This window comes from Urtica dioica, chromosome 5 (assembly GCF_054948205.1).
Source record: "Urtica dioica subsp. dioica isolate 48M chromosome 5, U.dioica_male_clone48M_v1_H2, whole genome shotgun sequence".
Classification (NCBI taxonomy): Eukaryota; Viridiplantae; Streptophyta; class Magnoliopsida; order Rosales; family Urticaceae; genus Urtica; species Urtica dioica.
This window is the reverse complement of record NC_142760.1, coordinates 32,403,887-32,429,012: the sequence shown is the minus strand read 5'-3', so window position 1 is coordinate 32,429,012 and position 25,126 is coordinate 32,403,887. Positions and strand designations below refer to the sequence as shown.

Sequence of the window (25,126 nt, the reverse complement as noted above, 5' to 3'; positions counted from 1 at the left end):
GTGATGAAGCTATTTTCTTGGGGTATACTTCCAGTGGTGCTGCTTTCAGAGTTTTCAATAGAGTCTCTGAAGAAGATGAAGCCATTAACAATTCTTCTCTTGAAATCTCTACTAGTATTCCTGATGATGTCTCGGACCTGCTAAGAAGGTGTCTAGTAGAGTGAAGAAGAATCACCCCTCAGAGGCTATTATTGGAAATTTGTATGAAGGAGTCACCACATGAAGGTATGAGCCAGTCAATTATCGGGAAATGATAAGCAATGTATGCTTCACCTCCAGGATAGAACCCAAGAATGTCACAGAGGATGTGAGTGATGAGTTCTGGATGAATGCTATGCAGGAAGAACTAGTGCAATTTGACAGGAATGATGTCTGGAAACTAGTTCCCAGACAATGAGGTGAATGTGATTGGCACCAAGTGGATTTTCAAAAATAAGTCTAATGCTCTTGAAAATTTCACAAGAAACAAAGCCAAGCTTGTGGCTCAGGGATACTCACAAATCGAGGGCTTAGACTTTGATGAGACATTTGCTCCAGTGGCCAGACATGAAGCTATTCGTCTGCTACTCGGTATATCTTGTCTCAAGAATTTCAAACTGTTCCAGATGGATGTCAAAAGTGCATTCTTAAATGGGATCCTCAATGAAGAAGTCTATGTGGAGTAGCCCAAGGGGTTTGTGGACCCCAAATTCCCTGATCATGTCTACAAGCTACATAAGGCCTTGTATGGTCTGAAGCAAGCTCCTCGTGCCTGCTATGAAGCGTCTAGCTGAATACCTTACTCAGAAGAGGTATGTTAGAGGAGTGAAGGATCAAACCTTGTTCATCAATCGTCTAGTTCTAAGATGATGTTTGCTCAAATCTATGTGGATGACATTGTGTTTAGAGGAATGTCTCAGATGATGGTGAACCACTTTGTGGAACAGATGCAGTCAGAGTTTGAGATGAGCATGGTTGATGAGCTGTCTTACTTCCTTAGATTCCAAATCAAGCAATTGGAAGGGGGAGTTTTCCTGTCCCAGAGCAAGTATGCTAAAGAGCTTGTTAAGAAGTTTGGTGTTGAGTCAGGAAAACCAAAGAGAACCATTGCTTCTGCCACAGTCAAGCTCTCCAAAGAAGATGGAGCTGAGCCTGTTGACACAAAGCTATACATAAGCATGATTGGGAATGTTCTCTACTTGACAGTCAGTAGGCTGGACATCTCTTACTCAGTGGGTCTCTATGCCAGATATCAAGCTCATCCAACTACAACTCACTTAAGCTACATTAACAAAATTATCAAGTACATCCATGGCACCTATGACTACGGTATTCTCTACTCCTATGATACAAATTCTTGTCCTGTGGGGTACTTTGATGTAGATTGGGGAGGTAACTCAGATGATAGAAAAAGCACCTCGGGAAGATGCTTCTTTCTTGGGAATAATCTGATCTCCTGGCTCAGTAAGAAGCAAAATTGTGTATTGATGAGTGAGTTTTATACGTACAAATCGTTGGTTCTCGGAGTTGAATCGAAGCAAATCCTTAGGTGTTTTTTTTTGAGATATTTTGTGTTTTTATTTGTTATTATAGGTTTTCATGATCTAAAAGTGTTTTAAGGTCAATGGAGCAACTTAGGGATGAGTTGAAGATTTTTCGGACGACTTAGAACTAATCATGAAACATGGCATCTTCTTCTGCATGATTTGAGATTTTAAAGTGATGATTTTTGGATAAATTCTTCCCATCATTGGATAGAGCTATCTCTTAGCTTTCCAACTCATATTTATTTGCGAAAATCGGACATCGGAGCAAGAAGATACGGCCGATACAAAAACAGTGCGCGCGTCTAGAAGCATCCGTGCGCCGTGAGGAAAAAGTGCGCGCCGCGAGAATCTCCAGACTACCAGTACACACCGCGAGAATCTCCAGACTACCAGTGCACACCGCGAAAATCTCAAGACTACCAGTGCACACCGCGAGCATTCGACACGCGCACCACGCGTTCCTTCTAGTTTTGACGGACTTTCTTTTTATTTTTTTATGTTTTTAGGCCATTTGAACTCTTCCAAAAGGCCCAATATGCTCCGAAAATCACCCCCTGACCTATATATTTGACTTTAAGCTCTCAAAAACACATATTCCCTTTTGTTTAAGTTTCTCTTTTATTGTTTGGTTGTTCTTGAGAGCTTTTGAAAGAGGAAAAAAAAGCGTTCTTCAACGGCATTGACAACACGACGAGTTCTTCTTCTCCGAATTCATTCGTTCTTCTTTCTTCTCTTCTTTTATTTATTTTATTCCTCTAAATTATTGATGAACATCAATTTTATTTAATATATATTCTCTTTTGCTTTCAATATATGTTTTATTGCTTTCAATTATTACGTTATGTTTAGCGTTGATTATGAACACCATTAGAGGCTAGGTTTCTTATGGGGTTGCGATGTAGCCGGTATTGATAATGGTTGGGGTGTTCGTTAGGGTTAGATAATTATTGTTTGCTTCATTATTATGGATTGCTTGATATGAATTGTTCTTAATGCTTTCTAGTGCTTGATAACCATTAGAGTTGTTATCTAGGATTGTTTAGCTACTCGAGAGAGAGTAAATAATCGTGCTTTTGTTCATGTCTTCATAGTTGATCCTAGGTTAGAAGAAAATATAGGCAATTTATGTAATCGTTTGAACTCTTGTCGTATTGCATGTAGTTGTTTTAATAGGATCAGAGGCCGAGATGATAACAATCCGTCAACAACATAGGTTTGCTAGAACACTCGAGAGAGGCTAGTGAATAATTTTGATAGTGTGAGATTAGCATCCATAGGAGTAGATTTTGTTGTTCAAACCCGAAACCCCCGACCTAGTTAGTTCTAGTGAAATCGTGACCCCTACTTCTTATTTGAAAACTCGTGTTTAATTCTTTGCTTTGGTTTCTTTAGTTTTGTTCATCTTCTTAAAATCCCTTCACCTTTTCTTGGAATCAATTCGCTACAAGTTAGAGTAAATCGTTATAAATTGGTAGTCTTCGAGGGATCGATACCTGTACTTTGTGTACACTATATTACTTGGGTGATACGTACACTTGCGTGTGTGATTTATTTTGCAACCATTTTTTGGCGCCGTTGCCGGAGAATTAGTTCATTCTTAGCGATAGAAATAACTTGTTCTTGCAATTGATTTCTTTTATTTTTTTTGTTTTTTTAACTTTTGTGTTCACTTTCTTTGTTGAAGGTGCATGAAAAAGAACGGACCAATGACGCTTCTTCCGCTAGATCCCGAGATAAAAAAAGACAAAAGATGGGAGATGTGCCGAAGACTCTCTTTGAGTACAGCTTGTCATCGGCCGAGACAACACAATCGGCCATCGTGTTCCCGGTCATTGCGGGGAACCAAAACTTCGAGATCAAGACGGGCGTGATCCATATTGTTCAACAATCCCAATTCGCGGGATTGCCCACCGAAGACCATCAAGACCACCTCACCAACTTCGTCGAGATAAGCAACATTTTAAAGCTCCACAATATCACCGACTAAGCCATCCGCCTTCGCCTCTTCCCGTTCTCTCTACGGGACCGTGCCAAAGCTTGGCTCTGTTCGCTCCCTCCGGGCTCCATCACCTCTTGGGCGGACTTGCACACGAAGTTCATCTCTAAATTCTTCCCGTTCGAGAAGATGCACCGAAGACGCAACGAGATTCACTCGTTTGCACAATACGATGGAGAGTTGCTCTATAAGGCGTGGGCGCGCTTTAAAGAGCTTGAGCAAAAGAGCCCCAATCATGACATCCAAGGGTGGATGATGGTGCAAATATTCTAAGGCAGCCTCTCACCATCTTCATGCACCTTTGTCAACACCGCGTTGGGAGGGTCGTTCTTTCAAAAGATCGAGAACGAGACCCACATCATCCTTGAGGAGCTCGCCTACAATAACGATCAATGTCCATCCTAGTGGAGAATCATGACGAAAGATCCAGTCACACCCGAGATGGAGATGATAAAGGTGATCGTAGGGCAAATCACCGACCTCAACAAGACTATCCGCGCCCCATCGACCGAGTCAGACGCGTACGGAGCAATCGGTGAACAGGTGAACTACATGGCCAACAACAACCACCGCACGACTTTCCAACACACAAAAAATTACAATGCGTGTGCAGGGAACATCCATATGCAAGTGGCTCCGTAAGCATATCAAGTGCCACACCGAGCTCAAGAGCCAAAGTCTAACCTTAAGGCTTAGTGTCGCAAATGACTACCACCACCAACGCATTCATGACTGAGACACGAATGGCGCTCCAATCTCAATCGGCTCAAATCTGGAGTCTCGAGGTACAGGTGGAAAAACTCACCACCGCCATCCACACCCGACCCCAAGGCACACTTCCAAGCACCTCCAAAGTAAACCCAAGGGAGCATTGCAACACCATCTCACATCAACGCGTTGTTGTCATCGTGAGCCTGATAACAGAAGAAGAAGAGGCTGCCCCGGTCACCGAAGCTCCTAAGCCGTCCTCGACGATCCACACCTATGATCCACCACTTTCGTTCCCACAAAGGCTTACGGTGGTACTCTCCGCGGAGTGTAACGCACTTTTACAATAAAAGCTCTCGCCAAAGCCAAAGGACCCAGGCCAATTCATGTTTCCATGCACCATCGGAGACGTCTTCATTGATAACGCCATGTGCGATCTAGGTTGGAGCATCAACCTCATGCCTTCGGTCGTCTTCAACAAGCTCGGGATAGGTTAACTAAAGCCCCCACGCACCACTCTCCAACCGACGGATCAGACCATAAGGCACCCGCACGGGTTCGTGGTAGACCTCCTCGTTAACGTTGGAAAATTCACTTTTTCGGCCCATTTCTACGTCATCGACATGGACGAGGATCGCGATATCCCCATTCTCTTTGGAAGGTCTTTCTTAGCCACTTGTGGTGTTCCCATAGACGTGCAAAAAGGTGAGCTGATGACGCGCGTGAATAACGAGGAAGAGACGTTCGGGATCTACAAAACCCGAAAGCGCAAAAGGGAAAAAAGAAGAGGTCTACATTCTCAAGATTGACGACACTACTCCACCCCCACCTCCGCCAAGTGCTCCTCCCGAAAAAACTACGAAGAGTGCGAGAAAGCATGCGAAACCAAAGTCTCCATTCAAGCCATGGCAAGAACATTGGCCGAAACCGTTCAAAGAGGTATGGCGGAAGAAAGAGCGCGTAAAAGAAGATCCACCGCTGCCTAAGCGCGGCGGCAATAAGTAGGGGAGTTCTACCACCCCCGCGAGGAAAGTTCTATGTCTCTCGTGTTTTTATAGATCTATATTGAGGACAATGTAGAGATTAAGTTTGGGGGGATAAACTACTTTGTGGGGGATTTCTATTAGATTAGGTTGTAATTTTTATTTTCTTAATTTTTTTTGGTGATTGCTTATAAGTGATAATATTAAAGTGTTTTCTCTCGTTATTTTCCAATGATACGATATTTTTTTGAAGAAACCGATTTTGAGTCAATTTTCAAATTTTTTGTGCTTCATTGTGATTGACTAGTGGTTTGAATAGCGCAATTTCGGTTGATTTTTTTTCCATTTATGCACACAGGTCCTTCCGGATTTTGAGTAGTCTCTTAGAGGTTCGATCACATCTTTAAATATCTTTTAGCTCACAAATACTAAGAACTGCTCTAGCCTTCTTCGAGGCGAAATGATCTTACACAAACCTAGGAAAAAGGACATAGGCCTTCATTTGGACCGATCAGAGCCAAAAAGCCAACCCGTAATACTTCCTTGAGCCCCCTTCACTAGGACAAATATAGGCATCCAGTGCGACAATTGTCGCACCAAATGCCTCAAAAGTCGCACGATTAATCTTTTCTCGATACTTAGTCCGAAAATGCCGAACCAATAATGTTTGAAATCTCAGAAAGAACCCGGTTAACTTATGGACTCTTGAGTGAATTATTTCGATTTTGTGACATGTTTTTCGACTAGTCTCTACGCATTTCATAGTTCATTAGACACCACAGTGATTGTTCTTTTTTATTTTTATTGTTTTATATCAAAGAAAAAAAAAAGAAACAAAAAAAGAGAAACCAAAAAAAAGAGAAAAAGAAAAAAGAAAAAAAATACAAAAAAGGTTTAATTTATGCGTTTTATTCTTTATTTGTTATTAGTTTTTGGCGTGTGGTATTCTGTGACATTAGTTTTAAAGTCTAGACGTCGCATAATCGAAGTTTGGGGGGAAAACATTGGGAAGTAAAGACTTAGGAAAAGAAAACGTTCTCGAAAGGTGAAATTTTGTCCAATGAACGTGGGAATGAGTGAGTAATTAATATCATGTGAAAGTTTGTGAGTTTGGTGAGATTGAGTCGCTAGATTGACGTTTGAACCTCATTTTTATCCTATCCTACCGTTGACCCTAGCCTAACATTACAAGCCGACAAAGCCATATTCATTTCCTCGGTAAATGTCCTGCATTAGTGGAGAATAAGCGGCGAAAAACATTATGGTGTTCGATTCAAATTCATCTAATTATTATTTGAGAATTTGACATTAGAAGGCGTGAACAAACATATTGAGTTGACATCTCTCTCTCTCCCTTTCGGGAAATATTTCACGCACATGAGATTTTGATCGGGAGCGTGTTGCAAAAGACCATTTAGCCAATCTAATTATTTTATTTTGGTTTCATACGATGATTGACTTTGATTTGGAAATTTTTGTAGGTTGAGGCATTTAACGAACACTTGACATTGTTGCTAAACTTTGTGATCACCATTCATGTAACTTCTTTGGTGTGTTTATTTTACTGTGTAGTTTTTTTTTGTGTTACATGAGGACAAGCAATGGTTCAAGTTTGGGGGTATTTGATGACTGCGTTTTACACGTACAAATCGCTAGTTCCCGAACTTGAATCGAAGCGAATCCTTAGGTGTTTTCGATATATTTTGGTTTTTATTTGTTATTATAGGTTTTCATGATCTAAAAGGGTTTTAAGGGCAATGGAGCAACTTTGTGATGATTTGAAGATTTTTCGGACGAGTTAGAGCTAATCAAGAAATATGGCGGCTTCTTCTGCATCATTTGAGATTCTGAAGTGACGATTCTGGATAAATTCTTTCACTCATTGGAGAGAGCTATCTTAGCTTTCCAATACATATTTATTTGCGAAAATCGGACATCGGAGCAAGAAGATACGAACGATACAAAAACAAAAGGCGCGCGTCAGGAAGCATCCTTGCGCCGCGAGGCTCCAGAGTACTATTGCGCGCCGCAAGCACTAGACACGCGCACCGCGCGTTCCTTTGGATTTTGATGTTTTTGAGCCATTTGAACCCTTCCAAATGTCCAATATGCTCCGAAAATCACCCCTTGACCTATATATACGACTTTAAGCTCTAAAAAACACATCTTTTCTTTTCTTTTGTTTAAGTTTCTCTTCTATTGTTTGGTTGTTCTTGAGAGTTTTTGGAAGAGGAAAAAGACGTTCTTCAACGGATTGACAACCCGACGAGTTCTCCTTCCCCGAATTCATTTGTTCTTCTTTCTTCTCTTCTTTTATTTATTTTATTTCTCTAAATTATTGTTGAACATCAATTTTATTTAATATGAACTCTCTTTTGCTTTCAATATTTATTTTATTGCTTTTAATTATTATGTTATGTTTAGCGTTGATTATGAATACCATTAGAGGCTAAGTTTCTTATGGGGTTGCGATACAACCGGGATTGATAATGGTTGGGTTGTTCGTTAGGGTTAGATAATTATCGTTTGCCTCATTATTATGGATTGCTTGATATGAATTGTTCTTAATGCTTTCTAGTGCTTGACCATCATTAGAGTTGTTATCTAGGATTGTTTAGCTACTCGAGAGAGAGTAAATAATCGTTCTTTTGTTCATGTCTTCGTAGTTGATCCTAGGTTAGTAGAAAATCTAGGCAATTTATGTAATTGTTTGAACTCTTGTCGTATTGCGTATAGTTGTTTTAATAGGATCAGAGGCCGAGAGGATAACAATCCGTCAACTACATAGGTTTTCTAGAACACTCGAGAGAGGCTACTGAATAGTGTTGATAGAGTGAGATTAGCATCCATAGGAGTAGATTTTGTTATTTAAATCCGAAACCTCCGACCTAGTTAGTTCCAGTGAAACGTGACCCCTACTTTATCTTATCCGAAAAACTCGTGTTTAATTCTTTGTTTATGTTTCTTTAGTTTTGTTAATCGTCTTAAAATCCCTTCATCTTTTCTTGGGAATCAATTCGCTATAAGTTAGAGTAAATCGTTAAAAATTGTTAGTCCTCGAGTGATCGATACTCGTACTTTGTGTACACTATATTATTTGGGCGACACGTACGCTTGCGTGTGTGATTTATTTCGGAACAAGTTTTTGGTGCCGTATTCAAAGGCTAGACATTGCATGTGTGATTTATTAGAAGTATATGCTGGAGGAGTATGATGTTCCTCAGGATGTTGTAACTCTTTACCGTGAAAACACCAGTGCCATCAACATTGCAAAGAATCTTTTCCAGCATAGCAAAACTAAGCATATTGAGATTCGTCACAATTATATCAGAGATCTTGTGAATTACAAAACACTGTCCCTGGAGTATGTAAACACAGAAGGTCAATTGGCTAACATTTTCATGAAACTGTTGGATATGGTTAAGTTTGAGAAACTTCGCTCTGCTTTGGGAGTATGTATCCCGGAGTTATAGCAATCAATGTGCTGGTCAAGACGTGTTTTGGCTTATGTCTTGGTCAATCAAAGGCCCATTCTGCTAAGCTCTCTTTTCTTGTTTTGTCAAAACGCAGCGTTTCACTGGTTATTCATTAAGCTTAGTTCGACGGTTTATTTCCCAATAGCGGTTCGATTTTTTCAACTTCCATCATTACTTTTTCTGAGTACGGTTCTACTTGCAGTTGCTTTTCGAATTCTTCTTTCCATCTTCATTGTTCTTCTTGGTCGGCTATTTCTCTCTCATTGCTCATAAAAATGGTTACAAGACGGGGAAAGGGTTCAGACGGTAGGTCTCCCCATGAAAGGAAGACCAAGAAATCAAATGTTCCTAAGAAAAGAATTGGTAAAGTCAACAAGCATGGTGTTAGGTTCATTAATGGAAAACCTGATGAAGGCGATAGTTTGATCGGAGGTTCCTCATCAAAGGGGGCCTCTGTGGACCTTCGGGAAAATTTGCCCCATTTCCCTCAGGTGAAAGTGAGTGTTCTACCTGATCTCATTCCTTCGCCTAGTTATGAAGATCTCTCGAAAGAGCAAGGTCAGGCTGATGTTGTTGACATGCAACAAGGTAACTCTACTTACCTTGATGTTCCTAAAAAAGAGACAGTCACCTCTACCGTAGATGCTATGCTTAACCTAGGGAAATCTGAGAAGTCTAATCTTGGGAATACATCATCTGACATCCCCAAGTCGCCCTAAGCCAATGATGAATTTGACAACCCCACTCTGGATGAAATGACCAGAGAACTCAAAGGTTGTGGGTATAACTCTTAAGAGGTTAAAGAAGGTATGAATGGAAAGAGTTGGATCACCCTAGAGGTGTTTAAAAGGGTGATGAGCAGTGGGCTTTCCGCTGATCCTACCGAAGAGGTGGTTCCCCATTCGGGTTCTAAGAAGAATGAGAAACCCAAGAAAAAGGGGATCAAGAAGGCTATCAAGTCCAAGAAGCGAAAGGTTGTTCAAGACGCTATGACTACTATGAAGAGGAAGTCTGCCAAGAAGACTCAAGACTCAGTCCCTGAAAGAGAAGCTGAAGTTGAAGATGTTGTTGACCATGTCACCAATGAAATTCTGATTAGACGCACAGACAAGATGTCGCACACAATGTGTTGACAATGTGTCCGACAACTTGCTTGAGCACAGATTATGGATAAACAACAAAACAGTGCAGTAAACAAACTACACACGATATGGTTACCCAGTTCGGTGAAACACACCTACATCTGGGGGCACGCTGCCAGTGGAAAGGTTTTTCACTATCTTGTAATCAATAGTACACACAAGGTTTATATCTGATTACAATCAACAAATCAATAAAACCTAGAGACTATTACCACCAGTGATCACCTAGTCAGGGACTCCCCCTGAATTTGAGCTCCGTCTTAATTCCACCCTTCGAGCAACCTCCTGGCTCGGATGACCTTTAGTCTTCAGCTGTACGTGAACCTTCAATCACGAGAACACAAAACCCAACTCCCACAGACACTCAATCTTTGTAGAATAGTGTTTGAGAGAAAACACCGCTTATCACCAAAACACACAGCCTCCCAGTCCGCCGGTCTTGCACGTCTAAGAGCTCTGAGTGTTTGATGAAAAACGTCGAAGCTGCTAAGGGTGAGCGAATGGCTTTTATAGCAGTTGTACAATCCTGGAAGGTATCTCGGGTTTCCTTACTCGGCCTCAAGTGAATATCACAAAGTAAAGACTCCAGCGAGGCGAATATTGTGCAATGAAGATAGTAGCAGCGAGATATCTTGAAATGAAGGCAGAAGCGAGAAGATATCTTGAAGTAATGACAACAGCAAGGCAATATTTCTTAATCAATTCACCAGCGAGGCAATCTGTCAAAACCAGAGACTTGCCTAAAAAAGAGTCTGCATACAGGAGGAAAGATGTCATACCAAAAGAGAAAAAAAACATCCGAAATCTTTCCACACATCTTGCAGTAAAAAATAAATCCAATAAATAACGTATCAACAATCTCCCCATTTGGCTATTTTTCAGGCAAGCACTTCCAGGACCAGTTCTCATACAAGCGTCATGACCAGCGAAGAGAGTCAAAATAAATGACCTTATGACGCGCTTCCCCTTGATTGCCTCAAAATAATACCAAAGGCAAGGATAGACCAACACAGAGGAAGGAACAACAGCTTGTAAAGGAATGAGAACTAGAACAACAACATATCATTAATCAGCAAAAGTACGAGAAAGCTGTCTTACAAAACATCTAGAGAGAACACTCAGTCTGAAACACAAGCAACAGTAGCGAAGAAAACCAACAGAAAGATGTCAAAGAGGAAGTTAGATGTTACAGACCAGAACAAATAAACATCAACTAGAGGGATTAGAAACATCGTTGGTATGACCTTCAGAACCCTGTGAGTCGCTACTGACATCATCCTCTGTATCTTCATCATCAGGACAAACAGAAGGACTCGGCTGAGAGGTAGTTGCACCATCAGTGGTAGAGGAGGGAGTCATGACAGAGATAAGTCGTTCACAAGCGGTCTTCCTTCGAGTAGAGATGTCAATGATTTCCTTGAGAGCAGCAACTTTTTCCAACAGGCCTTTGAGAATATCGCTGTTGGCATTTTCCGACAGGGGAGCAACTTTGATGATACAACCAAGAGAGACATAAGTTGCGACAGAAGGCATAACAAGATCTCTGGCATATTTCCCTTCAAATAACTTAGGACTGAAGGAGAGTTCACTAGGAGGTTTACCTATTAGCCCTTAGTAGATCTCTCTTCTGAGCCACCAGCATACCTGACAAGAGAGAGGGGAAGCCAATAGGAAGCTTCACGGCATAGGACTTAGCATGCTTGGCCAGGTGGTTGAACACAAACTCCCCAAAGTCGAAAGACGCCCGGGTACCAATCTGATAAATGAGGCATGCCAGGTCTAACTTGATGCTTGAACCGTGAGAGGAAGGGGCCCAATTTGCAATACCAATTATGTACATGACTGAGTATTTCGCCGAGAGGTCTGAGGAAGGCAGAGAATCCTTAGAAGGCCAGGTCTTCTTCTCATCGTTAGTGAACTCTTTGGCAATCACATCCAAGGAGGGAAGCCGATCGACAGTGACAATTTTTCCTCTTCCCAGATACTCGTTGATTGCAGTGGAGGAGACATCAAAGCATTGGCCACGCACGTAGACTTTCCCAAACTCAGGGTGATGAGGCTTGTCAACTTTAGAGGACAAATTGACTATGCACTCTTTCACCGGTTTAGGATAATAAGGCCCGATCCCAGAGACAGTTTTGCCGAGTTGAGCATCGTACAAAAGTTCCATAATCACATCAATCTTCAGGGCTTCCTAAGACAGTTCCTTTTCCGGAAAAATAGATCTGTGATAGACATACCTCCATTTTCTGACGCGATCTTCCTCATGAAAGGAGACATTATCCAGAGGGGCGGCGGGAACATCCTTGGGAAGCTTTTGACCTCCTACAGACTTCCTGGAGATGTGGGACACGAACTCAAGACGGGTATCTTCCTCTTCCTCCTCAATATCCTTTAGAACATCTGGAATTGGCTCATCGACAGATTTTTCCTTCAGCTTTTTCTTGTTCAAACCCATTTTCACCGGTTTCTTCATCTTCTTCTTGGCAAGGATGGGAGTGGCAGCAGCACTTTCTTCCACCACATTTCTTTTCTTCTTTCTCTTCTCCGACAGAAGAGTGGCTAGGCACACGTCGTCATCTTTCTGAACCTTCTCTTTAATAGAAGCAATAATATCCTTTTCAACATCCTGGACTAGATTAGTCGTTCCTTCTTGCCCCAGAGAAGATGTTGGCACATCTTTCGCGACCTCTTGACTTAAACCCAACATGCCTTGAACAATCTGGTGAGGTCTTTCGATGGGAGATCCACCGGTGAGGGTTTCTCCTCTTGGAGCATCATCATCTTTTCTTCCTTCATTAGACGAACTGCTGGAGCTTACATCTCCCGTAATGTCGGTGATCGAGAGAGCGGCTTTCTTGAGCATGGCGCTTCTGACGGCGGAGAGGGATGAATTCTCAGGGGGAACTGATGACCCAGCGATTGTACCTCTGGCCTGACCATCGGCGCGTTCACTGGGGCGCAGTCCCCGTACCCTAACACCGTGCATGTTGCTTTCAGCGCCAGGTTTCCTTGTCGCGACATTTTTCCTTTTCATTGCGGCTTTCACTTTCTCTGAGGGAGTGGTTGTGCTGATCCCGCTTCTGGTGCCAACCATTTTGAATAGAATTTTTAGAAAACTACCACACAGGTAACCGTCAAAAAGGGTAAGAGCAAATATGGGAATCAAAGCTCAAGAACAGCGAAGAAAAACAGAAAATTTCAAAATTCGAACACAAGGTAACTTCCCTTTCTTTCTCGAGAATGGAACCGTCTGCATGAATGAGAACAAGGCATAGAGAGATACGACGTCGTGACATAAAGTGGGCCTTGATCGATCTTAGGCCCAGAGAAACAACAATTGGCAATTTAGCCCGGCAAAACAGTCGAATGGGCCAACCAGATAAATGGGCCCATGAGAATGATTTCACAAAAGGAACGTGAACAAGAATCAGAGAGAAATCAGCACAGATGATAAGACCAACAATCTCTCCAATAAACAGTAATTGCTATTGTTCAATAACACATAATCCTAAGGAGGATCTGAGATTTTCAAACCGGTTAGCATCTAAAGCCTTGGTGAAAATATCTGCAAGCTGTTTTTCAGTGTGAATGTATTCGAGTTTGATCTTTTTATCTTCCACAAGATCTCGAATGAAGTGATGTCTGATCTCAATGTGCTTGGTCTTACTGTGTTGAACTGGATTCTTTGAGATATTGATGGCGCTGATATTGTCGCAGAATAATGGCATGACATCTTGTCCAACATCATATTCAGCGAGCATCTGTTTCATCCAGAGGAGCTGTGTGCAACTGGTCCCTGCAGCGATGTATTTAGCCTCAGTAGTGGACAAGGAGATGCAGTTCTGCTTCTTGCTGAACTAGGAGATGAGATTGTTTCCAAGGTAGAAACATCCACCAGAGGTATTTTTTCTATCGACCGCGCTACCTGCCCAGTCAGCATCACAGTATCCCACAAGCGTAGAGGAAGTATCATAAGTATATAAGAGGCCAAAATGGGCAGTTCCTGAGATGTACCTTATGATTCACTTGGCTTGAGCCAGATGGCTAGCTTTGGGATTGGCTTGATATCGCACACACACACACCTACAGAGTAGGCTATGTCTGGTCGGCTGGCAGTGAGGTAAAGAAGAATGCCAATAATACTCATGTAGAGGCTTTGATCAACATAATCTCCATGCTCATCCTTAGTGAGTTTGATGTGAGTAGCGGCAGGGGTCCGCTTGTGAGAAGAATTTTCCAAGCCAAACTTCTTCACCAAGTTTTTCGCATACTTACTTTGGGAGATAAAGATACCATCATTCATTTGTTTGATCTGAAAGCCCAGAAAGTAGTTTAGCTCACCGACCATACTCATCTCGAATTCTGACTGCATTTGTTGAACAAAAAGGTCCACCATCTTGTTTGACATTCCTCCAAAGACGATATCGTCAACATAGATCTGGGCTATCATGAGATTGCCATTCTCCTTTTTCACGAACAAGGTCTTGTCAACTCCACCTCGGGTATAACCATTCTGCACAAGGAACTAGGTCAGTCTCTCATACCATGCTCGGGGAGCCTGCTTAAGGCCGTAGAGAGCTTTTCTGAGTTTGTAGACATGCTGTGGAAATCTGGGATCTGTGAACCCTTTTGGTTGTGCTACATAGACTTCTTCATTCAGGTACCCATTGAGAAAAGCACTCTTAACATCCATCTGGTAAAGCTTGAATTGCAGGTGACAAGAGATCCCAAGCAGGAGTCTGATGGCTTCAAGTCTCGCAACAGGGGCAAAGGTTTCATCAAAGTCTACGCCTTCCACCTGTGTATAGCCCTGCGCCACAAGTCTAGCTTTGTTCCGAGTTATATTACCATGTTCATCAGAATTATTCTTAAAAATCCACTTAGTTCCAATGACATTCACATTGTCAGGTTTAGGAACTAGCTCCCAGACTTCATTTCTTTCAAACTGAACAAGTTCCTCTTGCATAGCATTGACCCAATATTCATCATCAATAGCCTCATTAACATTCTTAGGTTCAATCTTAGAAACAAAGCAGCGATTACCAATCATCTCCCGATAGTTAACAGGGGGTTTTGGACGAGTCTTTATTCCTTCACTGATTTCGCCAATCACCTCATGAGCAGGATGATTTTTCTGGATTCTTCTGGAAGGAATTCGTTGTTCAGTCTCAGGAGGAGATCCTTCATCTGGAATAATGTCGCTTACTTTTTCATCAGCACTAGTCCTGACATTTGGGTTTCCAGAAGAGATGTCGTCCAAAGAGTTTTCAGCATCTGTCCTGACATCTGTGTTACTAGGAAAAACTTCATCCTCATCATTAGTACTGTTAGTAACATCATGATCATCGTTTACCACCACATTTATGGATTCCATCATAGTCTTAGTGCGTTTGTTAAAAACACGATAGCCCCGACTATTTTTAGAATATCCAAGAAATATACCTTCATCACTTTTAGGGTCAAATTTACGTTGAGGATCTCTGTCAGCAGATATATAACAAACAGAACCAAAGACATGAAAGTACTTCACATTAGGCTTTCTCCCCCTCCATATTTCATAATGAGTGATGGAAGTACCTGGACGGATAGTAACTCTATTGTGAATATGGCAGGCAGTATTAAGAGCTTCATCCCAGAAATGTGGTGGAATGTCTTTAGCCAACATCATTACTCTAGCCATTTCTTGGAGGGTTCGATTTTTTCTTTCAACAATTCCATTTTGTTGTGGTGTGATAGGAGCAGAAAATTCATGGGCTATCCCTTCGTCAGTACAAAACTTAGCAAAGCTCATGTTCTCAAATTCCCTCCCATGATCACTCCGAATTCTGATCACTTTGTCGATGCTCTCTCCTTTTTCTCTCTGAACCTTCTTACAAAGAGCTTCAAAAATAGCAAAAGTGTCAGATTTCTCACGAATAAATTCAACCCACGTATACCTGGAGTAGTCATCCACACACACAAACACGTATCTCTTCCCTCCGAGACTTTCGACCTGCATTGGTCCCATCAAATCCATGTGAAGAAGCTCCAGAACACGAGATGTGGTAAGATGTTGCACCATCTTGTGAGACTTCTTGACCTGTTTCCCAATCTGGCATTCACCACAGATTTTTCCTTCAACAATCTTCAGATTTGGGACACCGATGATGGCCTTCTCTGAAACAATTTTTTGCATGCTTCTGAGATTAAGGTGACCAAGTTTTTGGTGCCACAGCTTGGTTTCGTCAGCCTTGGTCAAGAGGCAATTGTTGTTTGGTACGGCTGACCACATGTAGCAGTTGTCACGTGATCTGGTTCCTGGCATAAGTTCATCATGTTTCTCATTAATCACCACACACTTATCACGAGTAAAATTGACACGTAAGTTTAGATCACAAAGCTGACTAATACTGATAAGATTAGCAGTAAGTCCTTCTACCAACAACGCCTCAGTCAAGCAAGACATACCAGGATAGTTTAACTGACCTTTACCCACAATTTTGGCTTTTACTCCATCTCCAAAGGTAACATGACAGTTAGAATAAGGTTTCACGTTGGTCAGGAAGGTGTGATCACCTGTCATGTGACGAGAGCAACCACTGTCACTGTCGAAATACCACTCACTCCCGGTGGAAGCACTCAGAGATGTGTACGCAATATTGGCATGATAGGACGTATTTTTCACTCTCCATTCCAGCCGAGTAGAAGGTTGTTGACGAGGTAGGACATTCCTGTAACTGGATTTTTGCTGACAGACATTTCTCCCGTATAAACGATAGCAAAAAGGTCGAATATGGCCCTTTCTACCACAATAATGGCATACCCAACGAGGTCTGTTGACTAGAGGCCTGATTGGTCCAGAGAGATGATTCCGAGGAAAATTATGAGAATTGTCATTACCAGATGGTTGAGGCATGTTTCGCGACATCTGGTCAGTCTGCTTTTGGGGAACAAACGTAGTCTGGGATGATGAAGCTCCACGGGTATATCCAAGCCCCTTCATGTTCTTCGCAGGTTTGCCAATGGTGAGGATTTTGTCAAGGCTGTCAGTCCCAGAGTTCAGCATTCTGACTGATTTAGTCATTTGATCAAGTTCCCCATTCAGCCGACTGACTTCCTTCTTCAGATCCACAATCATCTCTAGGAGCCTTGCCTTATCTTCAGTCAGAGTAAGAATAAAAGCGCTCTGTTTGTCGAGAATCTGGGATTCCTTAACCCATTTGGTGTGCAAGGTATTCTATGCTTCATTCATAGCATCGTCAGATAGTTCTTCATCTAGAACATATTTCTGAGAGCATTCACCAAATTCATTAGTGGACTCATGAGTATGGACAGAGGCAGTAAAGGCTACAAAGTTACTTATCTGATCTGAGTCGCTATCTTCATCTTCTTCATCCGAGAGAGTAGCGTTGTATCCCTTTTTCTGTTTCTTGAGGAAGTTGGGACACTCCTTTTGAATATGTCCGAAACCTTCACATTCGTGGCACTGAATGCATTTGCCTTTGCCAGATCGTTCACCACTTTTACTATTCCTGTGAGGATTAGCATTCTTCTGGAATCGTTGTTGGAAATTGTCCTTGACATCTTGCGAGACATTTTTCCCATTCATCTGGTTGAGTCTTTTCATGACCCTGCTATAATTTTTTGCAAGCATAGCTATAGTATCGTCAATATCATTGTCAGAGTCTGAGTATACCTGTTCCTTTTGTTCATGAACAGAGCTTTTGAGGGCCATCCCTCTGTGTTTCATTTCCACCTTAGGAAGGGAGAGCTCAAAAGTCATGAGGGATCCCATGAACTCGTCGAACTTTAACGTCTTTAGGTCATGAACTTCCTCAATGGCCGTGATTTTCATTTTGAACTTAGGGCTCAAGGCTCTCAGGGTTTTTCGAACAAGATCTTCGTCGGTCATTGGTTTCCCGAGAGAATATGATTCATTGGCAAGATCACGGATGCGAACGTTGAACTCAGCAACTGATTCATCCTCGAGCATCATGAGGGCTTCAAAATTGGTTGTGAGATATTGAAGCTTCTGCTCACGGACCTTTGTAGTTCCCTCATAGGCAACAGCGAGGATTTCCCAGGCCTCTTTGGTACTAGTGCATGTATTTATCAACCTGAAAACATCTTTATTGACTTCGTTAAATATAGCATTAAGGGCACTAGAGTTACCAAGGGCCGCATCATCTTTAGTGGGGATCCAGTCCTTTTCGGGTTTTGTGCCAGTACGGGCTCCTTTGTCATCAGTAGTCACAGGAGCTTCCCACCCGTGTATCACAGCTTTCCATGTTCGGCTATTAAGGGATTTCATGAAAGCGGTCATGCGTGCCTTCCAATAACCATAGTTGGTTCCGTCAAGTACTGGAGGGCGATTGACAGAACCACCCTCACGGGAACTATCCATAATAGGTAATCAGAAAAAAAAATCCAGGAAACCACCAAAAAGATCAAGGTACTTGCTCTGATACCAATTGAAATTCTGATTAGACGCACAGACAAGATGTCGCACACAATGTATTGACAATGTGTCCGACAACTTGCTTGAGCACAGATTATGGATAAACAACAAAACAGTGCAGTAAACAAAGTACACATGATATGGTTACCCAGTTCGGTGAAACACACCTACATCTAGGGGCACGCTGCCAGTGGAAAGGTTTTTCACTATCTTGTAGTCAATAGTACACACAAGGTTTATATCTGATTACAATCAACAAATCAATAAAACCTAGAGACTATTACCACCAGTGATCACCTAGTCAGGGACTCCCCCTGAATTTGAGCTCCGTCTCAATTCCACCCTTCGAGCAACCTCCTGGTTCGGATGACCTTTAGTCTTCAGCTGTACGTGAACCTTCAATCACGAGAACACAAAACCCAACTCTCACAGACACTCAATCTTTATGGAATAGTGTTTGAGAGAAAACACCGCTTATCACCAAAACACACAGCCTCCCAGTCCGCCGGTCTTGCACGTCTAAGAGCTCTGAGTGTTTGATGAAAAATGTCGAAGCTGCTAAGGTTGAGCGAATGGCTTTTATAGCAGCTGTACAATCCTGGAAGGTATCTCGGGTTTCCTTACCCAGCCTTAAGTGAATATCACAAAGTAAAGACTCCAGGGAGGCGAATATTGTGCAATGAAGTTAGTAGCAGCGAGATATCTTGAAATGGAGGCAGAAGCGAGAAGATATCTCGAAGTAATGACAGCAGCAAGGCAATATTTCTTAATCAATTCACCAGCGAGGCAATCTGTCAAAATCGGAGACTTGCCTGAAAAAGAGTCTGCACACAGGAGGAAAGATGTCATACCAAAAGAGGAAACATAACGACCGACATCTTTCCACACATCTTGCACTAAAAAATAAAGCCAATAAATAACGTATCAACAACCAAGATTGTGGAAGAAGAAGAAGTTGAAGAAGAAAGGGCCCCTATGAAGAAGAAGAAATCTTCCAGGCAAGAAGTTCCTGATGTTCTGATCATAGGAATTTCCTTTCACACCATTCAAAATACAAGCAGGTGGAAGTATGTCATTCTCCGAAGCATTGCTCCTGAACATGTGCTTTCAGATGAAGCCCCCGCCTGCAAAGACATTAAGGATCTCCTCAAGGATTCTGGCTTGTTCTCTTCAGTGACTTGTGTGGGCTCCTATCATGCTCAGCTCGTTCATGAATTCATTGTGAATCTTCCTAATCTCATTGACGATGCCACCTCTCCAAACTTTCAGAAGGTGTTTGTGAGAAATCAGTGCATAGAGTTCTCTCCGAAGGTTATTCATGAGTTCTTGGGTTCTGAAACTCTCTCATGTGAAGATCAGATGCCTTCTCGAATTGAGTTAATCAAGGAACTCTCTGGAGGCAAGGATGAAAAGGGATGGCCAGAGTCTGGTCTCTATCAAGCATCTCTTCTTAGTTCTAAATTCTCCGTCCTGCACAATATTGGAGTGAAGAACTGGCTTCCCACTGCACACTCTATAGGTGTCGCCCTTGCTGTGGCTCAGTTTATTTATATGTTGGGAATTGGTGGATATATAGACTTTGGGAAATTCTTCTACTCTCAAATTCTAAAGCATACTGGATCTGAAGCCATCGAGCTTCCCATTGCCTACCCATCTATGATTACTAGGATTTTTCTGCGTCAGCATCCTGATCTACTCACTCCTGAAGAACTGTAGTCTTGTAGCTCTGCCCTAGGCATGATCTCCTTCAGTTACAAGCTTTTTCAGAAGCACCATGTAGCTGACATGAAGAAGCCTCCTCAATCCAGTCTCCCTCATGCAAAGTTCTTTTCTCCTTATGTGCCCAATATGCCTCCCATGTCTGCCGACACAAGGAAGCTGCTTGCTCTTTCCCTGATGGATGAGATCAAGCACCTTGAGCTTGTTATTGCCATGTCTACAGGGAGAAAGAACGATCTTGAAGTTGTCCTCTCCAAAATGTGTCTGGCGGGCTCATCTTCTGCTTTAGGCTCTTCCTCCTGATGATGTTCTAGTTTTTATCAGAGTTTTTTCTTTCTTTTCATCCTCTAACTCCTTTTGGGTCTGTAATATTTTCTATGCTATTGTATGTTTTTCCTTCTTTCTTTGCATTTGTTTGGAAAAAACGGGGAGTCAATAACTAAAACTGATACTGATACTGACTCTGGCTTTTGGTTTTCTAGCCATAATAGTAGTGTGCTTTGTGCATGTGTTCTTTTTGTTTCCTCTAGCAGTGACTTTAACATGAGTGACCGTACAATACATAGCTTGAAGATCCTGTGTTTTGCTTGCGCTTGTGTTCTGTGTTGCTCTTTCAGTCACTGTGGCATGAGTGACACTACAACATTTACAACATTTACCGACGATTTTATTCGTCGGTAATAACCCTGAAATCGTCGCTAAATGTATTTAGCGACGATAAAAGTCGTCGCTAATTCGCCGTGCCTAAATATATTTAGCGACGATTTAATCGTCGGTAAATATTTAGCGACGATATTAGCGACGATAAAATCGTCCGTAAATGTTGTAACCAGAAGTTTTTTTTCATTTTGAAACAGACAATTAGCGACGAAATTGTCGTCGCTAATTACCGCGGGAAAAAATCCCGCGTCAATTAGCGACGACAAAGTCGTCGCTAAATGTTGTGACGAGAAGTTTTTTTCGTTGTGAAACAGAGTTTTAGCGACGATTTTGTCGTCGCTAATTCACGCGGGAATTTTTCCCGCGCCAATTAGCGACGACGAAGTCGTCGCTAAAACGTTGTGTGAATGATAATTAGCGACGATAAAATCGTCGCTAATTATTATTATTATTATTTTTTTCGTCGTTAATTATTTTTTTTTACGGTTTTTTTGTTGTGAAATTCTAAAATGAAAAATCATATAAAAACTAAATTATATTATCCAAATCAACAACTATATAAAATCCGGTTACGTACGTTTTCGGTTATCGAGAAATATGTAAATAATAATTACACAAAAGAACTAATAAACCACTAGTCGCGACGTTTGCTTTGTCGTCCCGCCACTCGTTTTCCCCCTCCTCGACGAGAAACGCTCTTCTGCTGGCGCTGAAGTTCTGCAGGCTGCGGCGTCGGAGTAGACTGACTTGGTCCGCCGGGCGTCGTCTGCTGGCTGGCGTCGGGAGTCCTTTGCTGGCCGCCCGTCGGAGTGCGGACGTCGGGCGTCGGAGTGTGGACGTCGGCCGTCGGAGTCTGCTGGCTGTGGGATGACGGAGCCTGCTGCGAACTCTGTGGAAATTGGGACATGAACGAGCTAAGGTTGAGGCCGGGCACCTGACTCTGTATTGTCTCGGCGAACGCGGCGAGGGTCGATGCCAACACCTCCTGCGAGACATATCCTGGTTGCGACGTCCCAGCCTCCGAACCGTAGACTTCGGCGACTTCAGCCGCCATCCGTGCTCCCTGTGGCACCAAACGTCCGACGCCGGTCAAGTGATCAGTCCGCGAACCCATAATATCGCGGATCGCCTGCTGCTCTAGAACGGAAATATCAACGTCCGCTCCTTGGTGCTCAGCCTCCGCTCGCAACGTGTTGAACCTAGCGACCAGTCGATCCTGATATAATTAACTAGTTAGTATATATTAATCGAAAAATAAGAAAAATAAATGTAAACTTACATAACGTGCGGAGGCTTCAGGAGTCAGCCATTCAGACTTGTCGGACTGATGTTGGCGCTTGTAGTTCGCAAACAAGCTCTCGAATGCGCCTGTCTCGACGCTCTTCTGCATGTAAACAAAACTTCAAGTGTTAGATAATTTTAACGATTTGATGTATCATATAAACATAAAACTTACGTTTTTCATGCGGTGGGTCGAGAACCCAATCGTCCCCTGTCGAGTCTTCGTCTTCTTCTTCGCGCGATTCGCCTTATTCTTCGCTTGTATAGCCTGTTGTAATATAAGTAAACGTACACGTAAATAACAAATCGTTTAATAAACATTCGAGTAACGTAAATGATTCGATATTACCTTAAATTCATCGCTCGTATATCGTTGTATCAGCGTCTCCCATTCGGTGTCGAGCTTAACGGTCTTCGGTTTCAGCGACCGCGCCACCTGTACGCTGCTCTTGCAGTCGATGTCGAACCACGACCGCAATGTATGCCTCCAATCGCGAAGACGAGTCTTCGCGTCTCGAATGATTGCCGCATCGACAATCGCCTTCTTCTTCCCGGTTGCATCACCATCGACTCGAATGTCGTACTTGTCTCGAATCGCTGCTCGGATCTCGGCCTCCTTCGCCGGCCCCACGTTCGCATTCGTCCACCTTGGGACCGTAGGCGAGATCTTGTCTCGGACGACCAACCCGAGCGTGTTCGCGAACGTCGCGAGATCGGGATCCATCTCGCGCTCTGGCTGCAAGAACGACTGAAACTCCTAGTTATAAACAACGACTTCCTTCACCCCGGGGCTGTTGGAATCGATCTAGGGTTTGAGAAAAAGTTTAACGCTTCATTAAGCGGCGGAAATTTAAAAATTTTCTTTTTAAGTAAAACTAGTTTTTACTAACCTAGACAAGAGCATGTACATGTAAATAAAAACTAATATGAGCTATTAAAGTTACTAACCTTTCTTGAAGCTTGAACCTTGTAGAAGCTTTTGGAAAGTTGCAACGCTCGTCTCCCCTCGCAGCACGTCTCTCTTTCTTTCCTCGGCACCTCGAGCAACCACGAAAGTTTCTATCACTAAATCACTCGAAAAGAAGGAATCAGTGAGTGGGCACTTTTAAACACTACGACTTGAGAACGAGTCTCGAAGTCGCAGAGCTAAAGACTAGGTCGAGTGAGGACCTAGGTGCCAAGACAAGAGAAAACCGAAAATAAACTAGAGAGAGAGAAGAGGACTTCGGCCAAGTTCTAGAGAGAGAGTCTCTCAAATCTCTTAAACTTGGATGAATGAATTGTGAGGAAATGAGGCTCCTATTTATAGGAGAGGTCTCACCTTCAATAAGGTAGTTTCCTCTTCTATAGAATATCACATATTCATGAGCAAAATAATCCTTATTTCCCATTCCTCTTAGGCGCCCAAGGCAGCCTTCTAGAAGGCTAGGATTTGTTTCCTTTTTTGTTCCTTGGCTTGCCTTTTACTCTTATGGCCGAAATTCTATATGCATCCTTATGCAATTTGTTTCCTCTTTTTCTTTTGGCAAGTATCTAAATACATTTATGCACAAAATAATCTCTCTATCTTGGGTATTATGGGCGCCCAACATGTTCTAGAAAAGGCTTCTAGAATTTTCTTCACTTGTTCATGACAACATAAGAAAAGGCCCATTTAGAATTTTCAAATAAAATTCTCATGAGATGAAATTAATTCACAAGGCCCAATGATCAAGTCATGGCCGAGTGAAACATGTCATAAAATGACCTTGTCAAAAAATTTATTGACATTCATTTCATCCTTTGTCTCAAAAGACAAAAATACCCTTTTGACTATTTTCGTTCTTGTTTTGGCTTAGCTTCCAGTTTAACTATTCCTATCGATGTGATTCGTGACAGTGACCTCATGGACCCAAATGAACAAAGCTTGAGCTAAACACTTGGACTCAAAAGTTCACAAACCTTTTCCAAGTTTAGCTTAATGCCAACTGACTCCACTAAAGAGCTGACACTGAAAATCTCTCGGTTCAAATGAATTTATTTTCTACTCAAGAATTCGACCTAATTATGATGAGCGGATCCACTGAATATTATCTATGCTACCCTTCATGAATGTCATCAGCTAGTCGGGATTTACTAAATTACCATTTTACCCTTCTAGCTGTTATTTCCTCAACTCCTTTGTCGCTTGTGAATAAGTTAGAAACAATGTATTGACGAGGAGCTAACAAGTCACATTGTTTCATCCAAAAGAGTCAGGACTCAATTTGGACACTGGCCAGTTCATTTATTCACACTCCAAGGAACAAAGCATGAGGTGACATACATTGCATTTCAGCAATCTTGTACATGAATTCCATATCTATGAGAACTTCACAAAGTTACTCATGACATACTCACAACTTAGTATTTCACCAATAGGCCCTGTTCGGAATGACATAGTGAGTCCGAACTCTGACTTTCTCAAATGAGAATACTAAGGTGTGAAATGGCATGTCTCATTTCAGGATTAAGGTAAGCATGATGCAATTCATACATAGTGACTTCGAGACATAAGAGGTTAAATGGTTTGTTCTTATATTGTCTCTAGAAGTGCACTGGTCAATTCAGTACCTTCGGAAGATACCTAGAAGAACTATAGAGTCCCCAACTCTCAATGCCTCATAACCAGACATCATAGATTCTTCTAACAATCATACTGAGGTCAATAGTCCTTTGACCCTAAGATTGCGAATATATCGTTTTAAGCAAACTACGAAGAGTTTGTTCATGCAAATCTACATTTGTCTCTTCGTAAGTTGTTAGGTTTGTTTATGGACTAAAAGACCAGGGTTTTATCATAAAGCTTCAGACAAGGAAGATTGAATGAACGTTTCAACTTTTTATTAATGAATAAGCAATTACAAGCAAGAGTCTTCGTAAGACTATATGACATCAAATGTACATAAATAGACACTACTACTCTTCTTGTGGGCACCGTTGACAACAAACTCCCACTTGACTCAAAGAAGATGTGAGTAGTCCTACATGCCTAATCCCTCTAGAAGTTGGTCGAAGACCATGTTCGCTAGGGCCTTGGTGAATGGATCTGCCAGAGATCTACTTCACCTCCACGTCTCCGCGTTGCGCGATCTCTCGAATCAAATGGTATTTCCTCTCAATATGTTTAGAGCGCTTATGGCTTCTAGGTTCCTTTGAGTTAGCGACAGCCCCACT

At 42.2% G+C, this 25,126-nt stretch overlaps 2 protein-coding genes across 2 annotated transcripts in view; one reads left to right on the top strand and one right to left on the bottom strand.

The window, feature by feature from the left end:
- Window positions 1-19,246: 19,246 nt before the first annotated feature.
- Window positions 19,247-19,987, top strand: LOC149397944 (uncharacterized). Its single transcript, XM_089614399.1, has one exon. The coding sequence runs from the start codon at window positions 19,247-19,249 to the stop codon at window positions 19,985-19,987; it is 741 nt and encodes a 246-aa protein (XP_089470525.1).
- A 343-nt stretch (window positions 19,988-20,330) lies between these two features.
- The window catches only part of LOC149397943 (uncharacterized), a 39,676-nt gene continuing 34,880 nt past the window's right edge, over window positions 20,331-25,126 (bottom strand). Inside the window, exons 2-6 of the mRNA XM_089614398.1 lie at window positions 22,281-22,547; window positions 22,107-22,199; window positions 21,930-22,034; window positions 21,489-21,866; window positions 20,331-20,393 (exon numbers count right to left, since the gene is read on the bottom strand). Coding sequence (XP_089470524.1) covers window positions 20,331-20,393; window positions 21,489-21,866; window positions 21,930-22,034; window positions 22,107-22,199; window positions 22,281-22,547 — 906 coding nt within the window. The remainder of the gene's footprint in view (window positions 20,394-21,488; window positions 21,867-21,929; window positions 22,035-22,106; window positions 22,200-22,280; window positions 22,548-25,126) is intronic.

What these genes read in the sequence shown, in the direction of transcription:
- LOC149397944 (XM_089614399.1), top strand. Translation starts at nt 19,247, where the DNA reads ATGAAGAAGAAGAAATCTTCCAGGCAAGAAGTTCCTGATGTTCTGATC.